The sequence below is a fragment of the Sebastes umbrosus genome, chromosome 24 (genome assembly GCF_015220745.1).
Source record: "Sebastes umbrosus isolate fSebUmb1 chromosome 24, fSebUmb1.pri, whole genome shotgun sequence".
NCBI lineage: Eukaryota > Metazoa > Chordata > Actinopteri > Perciformes > Sebastidae > Sebastes > Sebastes umbrosus.
Genome location: NC_051292.1, coordinates 10912108 through 10924697, shown reverse-complemented (window position 1 = coordinate 10924697; position 12590 = coordinate 10912108). Strand labels below are relative to the sequence as shown.

The window sequence follows — 12590 nt, the reverse complement described above, 5'->3', positions numbered from 1 at the left end:
TGGTTCGGTTGACCAATCACAACAGAGTGGGCCAGCTGACCAATCAGAGCAGACTGGGCTTTTTTTGGAGGGGGGGCTACCAACTTGAGATACATTGTGTATTCATAGTCTGCATGTTTATCCACATCACTGTTGTTCTGAATGATTTGGAAACTGACTAATATCTTGTTTTTATCTGAAGGTTCAAAACACCTTTAAAGAAGGAAGAGAACGAGCTGCGGAAACGGATGCCTACTGGGAGAAATAAAAACAACGACCACCCAAAACCACCATCTCTGAAAGGAAGAAAAAAAGTATCTTTTAACTCAGTTAACTAATTAATACCACAGAATAACCCGCAAGACTGTTAGTGCCCCAACACAGAGAACATGTCTGCACCAGTTCATTGATTCCAGCAGATCAGTAGTTTTGATTTTGAAATATAATTTAGGTGATAGTTTTAATTCACTGTTGCATCCAGATGAAGCATCCTTTGTTTTGTACATCTTTATATATACATTATCTGCTGCTGCTTTTTTTTTTTTTTTTAGAACATAAACTTCATATGAAGATAAAAAATAAATATATTTTATAAATATAAATATAATTTATTCTCTTATTCATTTCATATATTAATTTGTATTTGTTTGGTTATTAAAGCAATGTTGTTTTAATATTATAAGTGATTTCACTTATGTTCACTACATGTTTTTGTTATATATGTGTGTATATATGTGTTTATATGTACAGTATGTACAGTTTATAGTAGCGTATTGTTATGATGACCCCAGTTAGGTCCACTCATTGCCACACCAGGTTCTTTAAATATTCAGTTTTCTCTTTAATCTGACTTAATTTACTTTGTTTAAATATAGTGAATATCTTTTGTTAAACTTTGAAAATGATGAAATATGAATTAACCAATGCAAAAGTATTAACGAAGCGTAATGACACAGTTGCCATAAACAAACATACTGTAGTCACACAGCTACACTTGCATTTAAATAAAAATAAATCACATAGTTCTAATAATCCCATAATCCTATATAGGTTAAAGTTTGGGAAACACACTGTATCATCTCTTTCTCACCTTTTTGAAAGACTCCCAACACACACAAAGGAAATGTAAGACTACACGGTGCGCCATTTTAGTCTTTCTGACAGGCTGGTGCAGTGAACTAGAGGAAGATAAAAAGTTTCTGCACTCTAGTCTCATGGACTTTGATCTGAGATGGATTTTCTGATAACTAAAGGGCCCTATAACTATCCAGAAACACACCTCACTGGACAAACAACACCTCACTGTCTTATCACATCACAGGACAAACAACACCTCACATACCGTAGTATGTGAGGTACCTCATATATATATATATATATATATATTTGCTGGTTACCTACAGAACTTACATAATAAAAACATGTAGTGAACATAAATTATAACATTAAAACATCATTGCTTTATTAACCAAACAAATATAAATTAATATGTGTAACGAATCAGAGAATAAATGATTAAAAACACATCAACTATACTACTATGATATAAATAATGAATTAACCAATGCAAAATCATTAGCCGCCAAAACGATGATTAATTACGCAGTAACAACAGACAATAAACATGCAGGAGTCACACAGCTGCGCTTTCAGATTATCAGAAAAATAAATTACAGGCTAGATAACATTGCTGTATCATCTCTTTCTCACCTTTCTAAAAGACTCCCAACACACAAAGGAAATGTAAGACTGCACAGTGCGCCATCCTGATACTGTACTGAATCTACCGCCAAAACTACATAAAGTGAAAATTGTCACTACTAGACTGCAGGTGTACCCAGGTAACGTCCACGTATGTAGATAATGGTACATCCTGACCAATCAGGGAAAAGGAAGGACACCTCCACTCAATCATTAACAGATTGCTGTTCAGCTACTCAGTACACTGAACTAATGATTCAACAGTTGTGTTTAATATCATGGCAGAGATATGGCTAAATTATTAGGCTATATTTATCCATTAGCTGTTATTAATTCTAAGGTCTAAGACCTTTCTGACAGGTGAAGAGGAAGATAAAAGGTTTCTGTACACAGGTCTCATATATTTTCACACATATATATTTTGGAGGGAAGATGGACTTTGTTTCTGTGTCCCATGATGTATATTTACAGATAATTAAATGGCCCTAGAACTATTCATATGTATACATACACATATATATACACATATAATGTATATACACATATAGATACATACATATAAACACATATACTGTATACATATATATATATAAACATATATATATAAATAAATATATATACATATATACACACACTTATGTTATTATTATATAGTTACATATATTGTTGGATTTATTATGTACAAAAGTGCTTACAATGACCTGCAATAACCTGACTGTTGGATTTGTTGTGAATGGAGTGATTGCGAGGAAAGGGAGGCAGGTGCTGTTCTTCTTTTGCAAGGTCAAAGAGAGGAAGGAGCCAGAAGGAGATAACAAAGAAGAAGACATGCAGCAGAAACATCACGTGCCATAAGCTCATGAATATTAATATTGTGTAAACCATGAATAGGCTGGATCAGGGATATCTCGGGGTTCAGACTTCGCGAACTGACCCATGCACTGTATGTTGTCAGGGACACGTAGGTTGGATCCAGATATCTGTAAACTCTTTTATTTTACTTATGCAACATTGATTGTTCGGAATAAATTGTATTATTATGCTTTAACCCGTCTGTTTGGAAAATCTCTGTCACACAAGATTAACCAACACGTAACTGGGCCTTGACCTCTTGGAGGTAGAAGGCCAGTTCCTTCAATATACATATAAACGAATATATATACACCCACACACACAGATACTGTATATATGTAGCGTATTTGGGACACACCGCAAAATCACCACAACTTTCTTTGGGGTCTTTTTTTACTGTAGTGATGTAATGATACAACATGTGACAGGGACTGCATCAGTTCACAACTTCTCCTCACACTACTGTGAGGGAAACATAAAATAACAATGTAAAATAAATGCAAAATAAACTAAATATGCTCTGCCTCGCATGTCAATGCAATTACAGGGTAAACACAGTGACTCCACGCATGTACACACACATTAGAAGAGTAACGACACACATTAGTTTTATGCAAATCCCACAAGAAACTACATTACCCATAATGCCACGGGGCAGGAGGCGCGACTCTTAAACCAGCGGCGGCACTTCAAACGAACACAGTAGGCAACAATGCGATGCTAACTCTGCAATAACTTTAAAACACCTTTTAGTACAGACTTCCACTTTATACATTACAACTGTCTTCTATCATTCTTTCAGAATATAGTCACGGTATCGTGAATTAACACTGAAATGACATTTAGAAACGTGATTCTCCGTCAACATACCTGTTTCTGTATCAGGTCCAAACACACACTGACAGACACCTTCTCACATCTCGCATGTACCACAGTTCAACAGAGGGGTTCAACAATGAAAATACCAACATACTTACATGAAAATAAAGGATAGATTATATATTACCCCTTTTGTTTGTGTTGAAAACAATCTCACGACATTGTTAAGATTAATCTAATACAATCATTCAATATTAAACAAAATTGTAAGAGTACTAGAAATCCGTACCCCCACCCCCTCATCATTGGCAGATGGAATATCCCCTTTTTGAGACGATACCATTTCACACAGTGTAAGGGGAGTTAAAGTTAGCTGGAATACCAAAACACACCATTACATATATAAAACAAACAAAAACATGTAGTGAATATAAGTGAAATCACTTATAATATTAAAACAGCATTGCTTTAATAACCAAACAAGTACACATTAATATATGGAACGAATCAGAGAATAAATGATTAAAAACACATCAACTATTAGAAACTCCTTGTACACTACAGGTTATTAATCCAGTGTTTGAAAGGGATGAGTTAAAACAATATTAACACACTTAATATAGTAAGATCTTTACTACAGTTACAGCCATAAAGTTAATGTGCATCAGAGGTTCATTGAGAAATAAATAACATAAAAACACAAACATCAAACATTAAAGTGCAAAGAAATGTGCAACACATTTATATATTATGTCTATTTTGTAATATATTGTGAATAAATTATCGCTACATATATAGCTAGATATAAATAATCTGTATTTGAAATAAAACAATCACCTGATTGCTTCACACAACTGTCACAATTAATTAATTCATAAGTAGATTTAAACATATTTACATTTTTAGTATAGGTCACTGATAAAGGTATGATTTTTTATAAGAGTATTCTTAAAAAAAAAAAGTGCATGTTATTATCAGTAAAACATCTATATCTTCAGACAGGTCCTGGAGAGTTTCACCATAAAAAGTTAGACAAACTAATTTAGATATCCTGACATTCCTGGATTAAGTAAACCAACTACTACCATTTCAAGTTATTCCAAATCAAGTTTGCTGCAACTAAAAGACATCAAATTTACCAGCTGACAGATGAAAGTCCACAAAGACAAAGTAAGCTCCCTGTGCTTGAGGTGCTCTCTGTGCTACAGGTAATGTGAGACTGGAGCAGGAGAATCCATGCTTCAGAGATTTAACTACGACTGAACTGTTTCCAGTTTCCTGCTGTTGACTTTCAGAAAATGTATATATAAAGACGTACAAAACAAAGGATGCTTCATCTGGATGCAACAGTGAATTAAATCCATCACCTAAATTAAATTTCAAAATCAAAACTACTGATCTGCTGGAATCAATGAACTGGTGCAGACATGTTCTCTGTGTTGTGGCATTAACAGTCTTGTGGGTTATTCTGTGGAACTAATTAGTTAACAGAGTTCAAATCATTTTCTTCTTCCTTTCAGAGATGATGGTTTTGGGTTGTCGTGGTTTTTATCTTTCTCAGTAGACGTCTGTAGCCGCAGCTCGTTCTCTTCCTTCATTAAGTGTTTTGAACCTTCAGATAGAAACAAGATATTAGTCAGTTTCCAAATCATTCAGAACAACAGTGATGTGGATAAACATGCAGACTGTGAATACACAATGTATCGTAAGTTGGTAGCCTGGTTCACCACCAACATCTTCGATTTAATCAGTGAGTCCGCCAATTCAGTCTGATTATCAAGCTAGTTACATGCTAAGTACATTCAGCCTCCATTTGGTAAAGAGGACCTATTGTGGTCAGTTTCAGGTGCATACTTGTATTTTAGGTTTCTACTAGAATGTGTTTACATACTTTAAAGTTAAAAAAATGCTTTATTTTCCCTCATACCGTCTGTGCTGCAGCACCTCTTTTCACCCTCTGTCTGAAACGCTCTGTTTGAGCTCCCCCCCTCCCAAAAAAAGCCCAGTCTGTTCTGATTGGTCAGCCGGCCCACTGTTGTGATTGGTCAACCAAACCAAACTCTTTGGACTCCCCTCCAGCTCCACTTAATCTAGATTTGTTTGACAGCGTGCCAAACTAGCCGTTATGCAAACGTATTACTTGGTGACATCACCACGTTACGGAAGAAAAGGCCGGAATTCGAACAAGGTGTTTCAGGCAGTTCAGGAGTAGTGTTACTCCCTTTGGCGTGGACTTTGGGCTTTGTAACTTTGCATACTATATAACACAAACTATATAACACACTAAAGCAGAGAGGAAAAGCACAAAAGCATAATAGGTCCTCTTTAAATCATTTTTGCAAAGAACCAATGTAGGATAAATACGTATAAGTGAAAAATGAATAAATTGACTCACTCATGAGTGTCTTTGATTGCTTTTTGTGGTGTGTTCTTCTTCTCAGAGTCCCTGTGTGAACGACTGAAGGATTTAAGAAAAGTCAAAGATGTATTTGTGGGTTTTGTCTGAAAAGATCTCAATCAATCATGAGCATAATAACTGTGAGACAGCGGTATTATAACAATACAGGTGTTCAGTGCTTCTTGAAGTGAAAAAACATAAGTGCCAGTTCTCTCTTATTCACGTCTCACAGTAATAAATTTATAATTACCGGTTCTGATGTTTCCGTATAAGCAGGGCGATGACGACTGCAGCAACACAAACACAAACACAGGCCACAACCACGGACACGATGATCAGAGTGAAATCTGTAAGAAAAGATGGAAATTAGTGACACTCATTCATAAAGCAACTACAGATCAAATGGTATTATTGATCTGAGACCACCTAAAGGTAAAAGGTAAAAATAAATCCTCACTGTTATTAGATCCAGATTCCTCATCAAAACCTGGAAAATAGAAACAACAGACATGAGCTATAGAGTATTTATGAATCAGGATGTTTGGAAGTGTTTCTCACCATGAGCAGACGACTGTTTGACCTCAGGAATCATCGTAAACACCTCAATCTGAGGACCAGAGAGCACTCTCACTGCACATCCAACCTGTGTGCTGTTGCTATGAAGACCAGACAGCCCAGCTGTAGTGGTGACAGTGACTGTGCCGTTGGTGTTGGTGACGCTGGTAGAGTTGTAGTGAGGGACAGTCAGTGTTACTGTGGGAGCAGGTCGAGCTGTGGCTGAGCAGGACACAACTGTTGATTCACTGACGTGAAGAAAGGGTCCATGCAGCTCTGCAAAGATAAAATATTTGAATGTTAAACATTACAGAGAAGACAGAGAGTTATGGAAATGACCCTTATAAAACAGCAGGTTCTCACCATAGAGCTGCAGGCAGGTTGTAGCAATGAGAGCACCTTCAGAGAGGGTGTTAAACAAACAGCGATAGCACCCTTCATCCTCCTCCATCACCCTCCTGATAACTATGGAGGTGATCTGCAGTCCAGCATAATTAAACTCCATTTTATCTGTAAAGTCAGGATTCACTCTTTGACCGTGCATTCTGTGGTAATAAGCAAGGTTCTTCTCCCCCTCAGGTAAAATCTTCTGCCATGTGACTTGCAGAACATCTCTAGATTGCATCAGGTGACAGTTTAAGCAGGCTTCGTCTCCTACAGCTGCATCCACAGTGTGCTGGGTTTCTATCAGAGCTGTTAGACCTGCAGGAGACACAACTCATATAAATTATTATAAGATACACCATAGAAATCAATTCAAGACATGTTTAAAATGGGATTAGAAATCTGTCTGTATTGTAACTATGCTCACCCATTAGACATTTTTGTAAAGAGATCACTATCCCTCTGAACTGGAGATCACAGAACTCCATTACACAGTGGAAAAGATCTCCTTGGAAAATGTACTATCCACCTCTACAACTGAATGTATGTACAGTATATAGTAGCCTATTGTTATGATGACCCCAGTTAGGTCCACTCATTGCCACACCCCGTTCTTTAAATATTCAGTTTTCTCTTTAATCTGACTTAATTTACTTTGTTTAAATATAGCAAATATCTTTTGTTAAACTTTGAAAATTATAAAATATGAATTAACCAATGCAAAAGTATTAACGAAGCGTAATGAAGCAGTTGTCATAAATAATAAACATACTGTAGTCACACAGCTACTTGCAGTTACTTACAGAACTTACATAATAAAAACATGTAGTGAACATAAATTATAACATTAAAACATCATTGCTTTATTAACCAAACAAATATAAATGAATATGTGTGCCCTGTTCCAACCAAGCCAACACTGTGCTAATGTCTGTGTCCTCGCGCTGCAAGGGCAGCAGCTCTGAGTCCCTGATGGAGAGAGTACACAGAAACACAGAGAGTCTCTCTCTGTGTTTCTGTGTCTGTCTGTCTGCCAGGGGCGGGGCCAAAGTGGGGGCCGGGGCTGGCACTGGCCCCCCCATCAGAGTCTGAATGTGATAGGTCCAATAAGACTGTCAAATTTACTTTTTTTAACCTGTTTCTGGCACTGTACAGCATGTATAATCCTAAAAAGGGACAGCAGGGGCAAACAAATGAATTATAACTGATGAATATTAGTTTATGCTAGATATTCACACGCAAAGTTTACGCCAGAGGGGCGAATTATTCAGTTTTCTTTCCTGAGATTTGAAGGTAAAATTAGAAGTTTAACATAAAAATGCTGTTGCAGTGTACTTATTATTTTGTTATTTTTTTATTGTTTTAAAGTCACCAGAATTCAGGAAACAAAGTCTCTGAAACTCAAATTTTTTGTTGAGGTCTCAAGATTGGCAAGTATGCAAAACAACCACATTTTGAGTTATTTCCTCGAACAGAGCATTCAACAAAACGTGGTACACACAGCACAAATGACAGGTGATGGGGCCAGTCTGGACCATGGATCTATTAAAGTTCCACACCACAACAACAACCCACAGAGGAAGCTCCTCCAACTCCTCTTCCTGCCCTACAGCACCAGAAAAGGACCAACCATCTTCTTCGCCATAATACAGTTTTAAACCATGAAATAGTATAGAAGAGTCTGTTACACTATGATATAAATAATGAGTTAACCAATGCAAAATCAGCCACCAAAACGATGCGTAATTACGCAGTAACAACAAACTAAACATGCAGGAATCACACAGCTGAGCTTTCAGATTAAGACAAATAAATGTGACCTGCTCCATCATTATGAGTCACATTGACCCCGAAACACATTTGTTTGCAGATTGATTGGCTACAAGTGAAATTTGTTTGCCTCTCCTAAATAAAAATAACTTGAGTGTTTGACTTCTGTGTTGTTGTCTGGGTCAATTCTCAATCCAGTGCCTTTTTGGTTTGAAAACATTTTCTTTATGGTGCAGCTGATGCGAGATCTTCAAACTTCAATATTTCCACGTGAATACAACAACAACAACATAAACAGACACTTATTTGTGTTGTAAATCAGATGGTGTGAAGTACACGGACAGTGTGGTCACAAGTTAATCTGGCTGCCTTCTGCGTCTCAGAGCGACTACTTAGCGGATGATATTTGAGATGAATATGACATTCACCTGTGACCACCCCAATGACATTCACCTGTGACCATCCCAATGACATTCACCTGTGACCATCCCAGTGACATTCACCTGTGACCATCCCAATGACATTCACCTGTGACCATCCCAATGACATTCACCTGTGACCATCCCAATGACATTCACCTGTGACCATCCCAATGACATTCACCTGTGACCATCCCAATGACATTCACCTGTGACCATCCCAATGACATTCACCTGTGACCATCCCAATGACATTCACCTGTGACCATCCCAATGACATTCACCTGTGACCATCCCAATGACATTCACCTGTGACCACCCCAATGACATTCACCTGTGACCATCCCAATGACATTCACCTGTGACCACCCCAATGACATTCACCTGTGACCATCCCAATGACATTCACCTGTGACCATCCCAATGACATTCACCTGTGACCACCCCAATGACATTCACCTGTGACCATCCCAATGACATTCACCTGTGACCATCCCAATGACATTCACCTGTGACCATCCCAATGACATTCACCTGTGACCATCCCAGTGACATTCACCTGTGACCATCCCAATGACATTCACCTGTGACCACCCCAATGACATTCACCTGTGACCATCCCAATGACATTCACCTGTGACCACCCCAATGACATTCACCTGTGACCACCCCAATGACATTCACCTGTGACCATCCCAATGACATTCACCTGTGACCATCCCAATGACATTCACCTGTGACCATCCCAATGACATTCACCTGTGACCATCCCAATGACATTCACCTGTGACCATCCCAATGACATTCACCTGTGACCACCCCAGTGCTGGTGGCGCATTGGAGGAAACCTCCGTCTGTCTCACAAGCTGTGATTTTGGTATGAGTTCAAATCCCGTAAAACCTGACATTTTTATTCATTTTTGTTTTCTTAAAGGGATGAAGAGTTCTTCTACGTGACACATGTTTACTACAACAAGCTCCAAAGACGAATATGTGTATTTAGAAACTTGTATTAGCTTACAGGAAGAGCGACGCTGCTCTTAATGTTTTCAACATATTCATCATAACAAGCAACGTTTCAAACGCGAGCAGAATATAATAATAATATAAGACTCCAAAGCTCCAAAGACCAATCCGGTATGTTTAAACATTGTAATGAAATACTAAACAAAGAGGCATTCACGAGGACAGCTACGTATTCTCTTCCTGCTTTCAACAGCTGCCGTAACCACGACAACCACAGACTCATTCGGATGAAAGTCGCCAGTTAAACCGTAACTCCGGTGTAGAGAGCGGCGCTGTTGTACAGTTTGCAGCTACACTGGTACTCCCGGCTGGGCGATCTCAGTCTCTATAACACTGCCCTGATTTAATAACTATAATCAGAGAGATTTCGTGCCATCATCGGCTCAGCCATGAGCGGAATATCTTCCTCCTCGCCTTCCTCCAACTCTCTCTCTCCGTCCTGATCAGCGGATTGAGAGCTAGCCTAGCCTCTAGCCTCTAGCCTTAGCAGGGCGTCCAACCCGACCCGGCGCATCCGCTGTCCTCAATACCCGGTGCGGTGAAATAATCTGAATTTAAGTCGGTCCAGTTGTCGTCAGATGTAGCACCTCTAACAGGAATTTAATTTAAAAGTCGAGCGATGTGTTCCTCACGTGATTTCATCTCTGTCAACCACAATCTGTCAAGCAGCTCTATTGAGCCGGGTCAACACACAGCGGACTTCCGGTAAAAACTTTACGACAACGTTATGTTTATCACAAGTTGGTAGCCTGGTTCACCTCCAACATCTCCCATTTGATCAGTGATTCCTCCAATTCAGTCTGTTTATCAAGCTAGTTGGTAGGTAGGAAAGTGAAGCCCCCAAATAAACAGAGTGAACACGGATTAAAGAGGACCTATTGTGATCAGTTTCAGGTGCATACTTGTATTTTAGGTTTCTACTAGAACATGTTTACATATTTTAAAGTTCAAAAAACGCTTTATTTTTCTCATACCGGATGTGCTGCAGCACCTCTTTTCACCCTCTGTCTGAAACGCTCTGTTTGAGCCGCCCCCCCCTCCCATGAAGCCCAGTCTGCTCTGATTGGTCAACTGGACCAAACTCTTCGGGATCTGCTCCAGCTCCGCATTAACTTGCTTTGTTTAAGGGCGTACCAAACTAGCAGTTATGCAAACGTGTTACTTAGTGACATCACCACGTTACGGAAGAAAAGGTGGGGCTTCAAACAAGGTGTTTCAGGAGCAGTGTTTCTCTCTTTTTAGCATGGACTTTGGGCTTTGTAACTTTGCAGACCTTTTACATGCACAAAAAACTATATAACACACTAAAGTAAAAAGCACAAAAGCATAATAGGTCCTCTTTAAATCATTTTTGCAAAGAAACAAAAATATGTATAAGTGAAAAATGAATAAATTGACTCACTCATGAGTGTCTTTGATTTCTTTTTGTGGTGTCTTCTTCTACTCAGAGTCCCTGTGTGACCGACTGAAGGATTTAAGAAAAGTCAAAGATCAATTTGTGGGTTTTATCTAAAAAGATCTCAATCAATCATGAGCATAATAACTGTTAGACAGCGGTATTATAACAAGACAGGTGTTCAGTGCTTCTTGAAGTGAAAAACATAAGTGCCAGTACTCTCTTATTCACATGTCTCACAGTAATAAATTTATAATTACCGGTTCCGATGTTTCCGCATAAGCAGGGTGATGACGACTGCAGCAACAACACAAACACCGGCCACAACCACGGACACGATGATCAGAGTGAAATCTGAAATAAAATAGGGAAATTAATGACACTCATTCATAAAGCAACTACAGATCAAATGGTATTATTGATCTGAGACCACCTAAAGGTAAAATTATAGAAATCCTCATTGTTATTAGATCCAGATTCCTCATCAAAACCTGGAAAATAAAAACAACAGACATGAACTATAGAGTATTTAGGAATCAGGATGTTTGGAAGTGTTTCTCACCATCATCAGACGACTGTTTGACCTCAGGAATCATCATAGACACCTCTATCTGAGGACCAGAGAGCACTCTCACTGCACATCCAACCTGTGTGCTGTTGCCATGGAGACGAGACAGCTCAGCTGTAGTGGTGACAGTGACTGTGCCGTTGGTGTTGGTGACGCTGGTAGAGTTGTAGTGAGGGACAGTCATTGTTACTGTGGGAGCAGGTCGAGCTGTGGCTGAGCAGGACACAACTGTTGATTCTGTGACGTGAAGAAAGGGTCCATGCAGCTCTGCAAAGATAAAATATGATATAACATTACAGAGAAGACAGAGAGTTATGGAAATGTCTCTAATAAGACAGCAGGTTCTCACCATAGAGCTTCAGGCAGGTTGTAGCAATGAAATCACCTTCAGAGAAGGTGTTAAACATACAGCGATAGCACCCTTCATCCTCCTCCATCACCCTCCTGATAACTATGGAGGTGTTCTGCAGTCCAGCATATCTAAACTCCATTTTATCTGTAAAGTCAGGATTCACTTGTTGACCAGAGTCTTTGCGGCTAGCAGCAAGGTTCTTCTCCCCCCCAGGTAAAATCTTCAGCCATGTGACTTTCTCAACATCTCTAGATTGCATCAGGTGACAGTTTAAGTAGGCCTCATCTCCTACAGCTGCCTCCACAGTGTGCTGGGTTTCTATCAGCGCGGTTAGACCTGCAGGAGATGACAGCACACATTGTAGTTAGGAT

General features: G+C 38.9%; 2 protein-coding genes and 3 long non-coding RNA genes across 7 annotated transcripts in view; 3 read left to right on the top strand and 2 right to left on the bottom strand.

Annotated features, from left to right (window-relative positions):
* Positions 1–285, top strand: part of LOC119483723 — a 683-nt gene extending 398 nt beyond the window's left edge. Inside the window, exon 2 of the long non-coding RNA XR_005205785.1 lies at positions 182–285. This is a non-coding gene — a long non-coding RNA (uncharacterized LOC119483723). The remainder of the gene's footprint in view (positions 1–181) is intronic.
* Positions 1–4591, top strand: part of LOC119483721 — a 17473-nt gene extending 12882 nt beyond the window's left edge. The window contains exon 3 of the long non-coding RNA XR_005205783.1: positions 4542–4591. This is a non-coding gene — a long non-coding RNA (uncharacterized LOC119483721). The remainder of the gene's footprint in view (positions 1–4541) is intronic.
* Positions 1–7007, top strand: part of LOC119483724 — a 27803-nt gene extending 20796 nt beyond the window's left edge. The window contains exon 3 of the long non-coding RNA XR_005205786.1: positions 6867–7007. This is a non-coding gene — a long non-coding RNA (uncharacterized LOC119483724). The remainder of the gene's footprint in view (positions 1–6866) is intronic.
* The window catches only part of LOC119483711 (OX-2 membrane glycoprotein-like), an 8530-nt gene continuing 575 nt past the window's right edge, over positions 4636–12590 (bottom strand). The window contains exons 2-7 of one of the 3 annotated variants that reach the window (XM_037762104.1): positions 12217–12555; positions 11862–12134; positions 11761–11790; positions 11560–11653; positions 5747–5809; positions 4636–4963 (exon numbers count right to left, since the gene is read on the bottom strand). In XM_037762104.1, the coding sequence (XP_037618032.1) occupies positions 4909–4963; positions 5747–5809; positions 11560–11653; positions 11761–11790; positions 11862–12134; positions 12217–12555 (854 nt within the window). In that variant the 3' untranslated portion in view covers positions 4636–4908. Of the gene's footprint in view, positions 4964–5746; positions 5810–5999; positions 6097–6206; positions 6237–11328; positions 11369–11559; positions 11654–11760; positions 11791–11861; positions 12135–12216; positions 12556–12590 lie in introns of those variants that run through there. The other 2 variants (XM_037762102.1, XM_037762105.1) reach the window with 2 other exon arrangements.
* Positions 10966–12590, bottom strand: part of LOC119483704 (OX-2 membrane glycoprotein-like) — a 19620-nt gene continuing 17995 nt past the window's right edge. Inside the window, exon 7 of the mRNA XM_037762094.1 lies at positions 10966–11176. Within this exon, the coding sequence (XP_037618022.1) occupies positions 11119–11176 (58 nt within the window). The 3' untranslated portion in view covers positions 10966–11118. The remainder of the gene's footprint in view (positions 11177–12590) is intronic.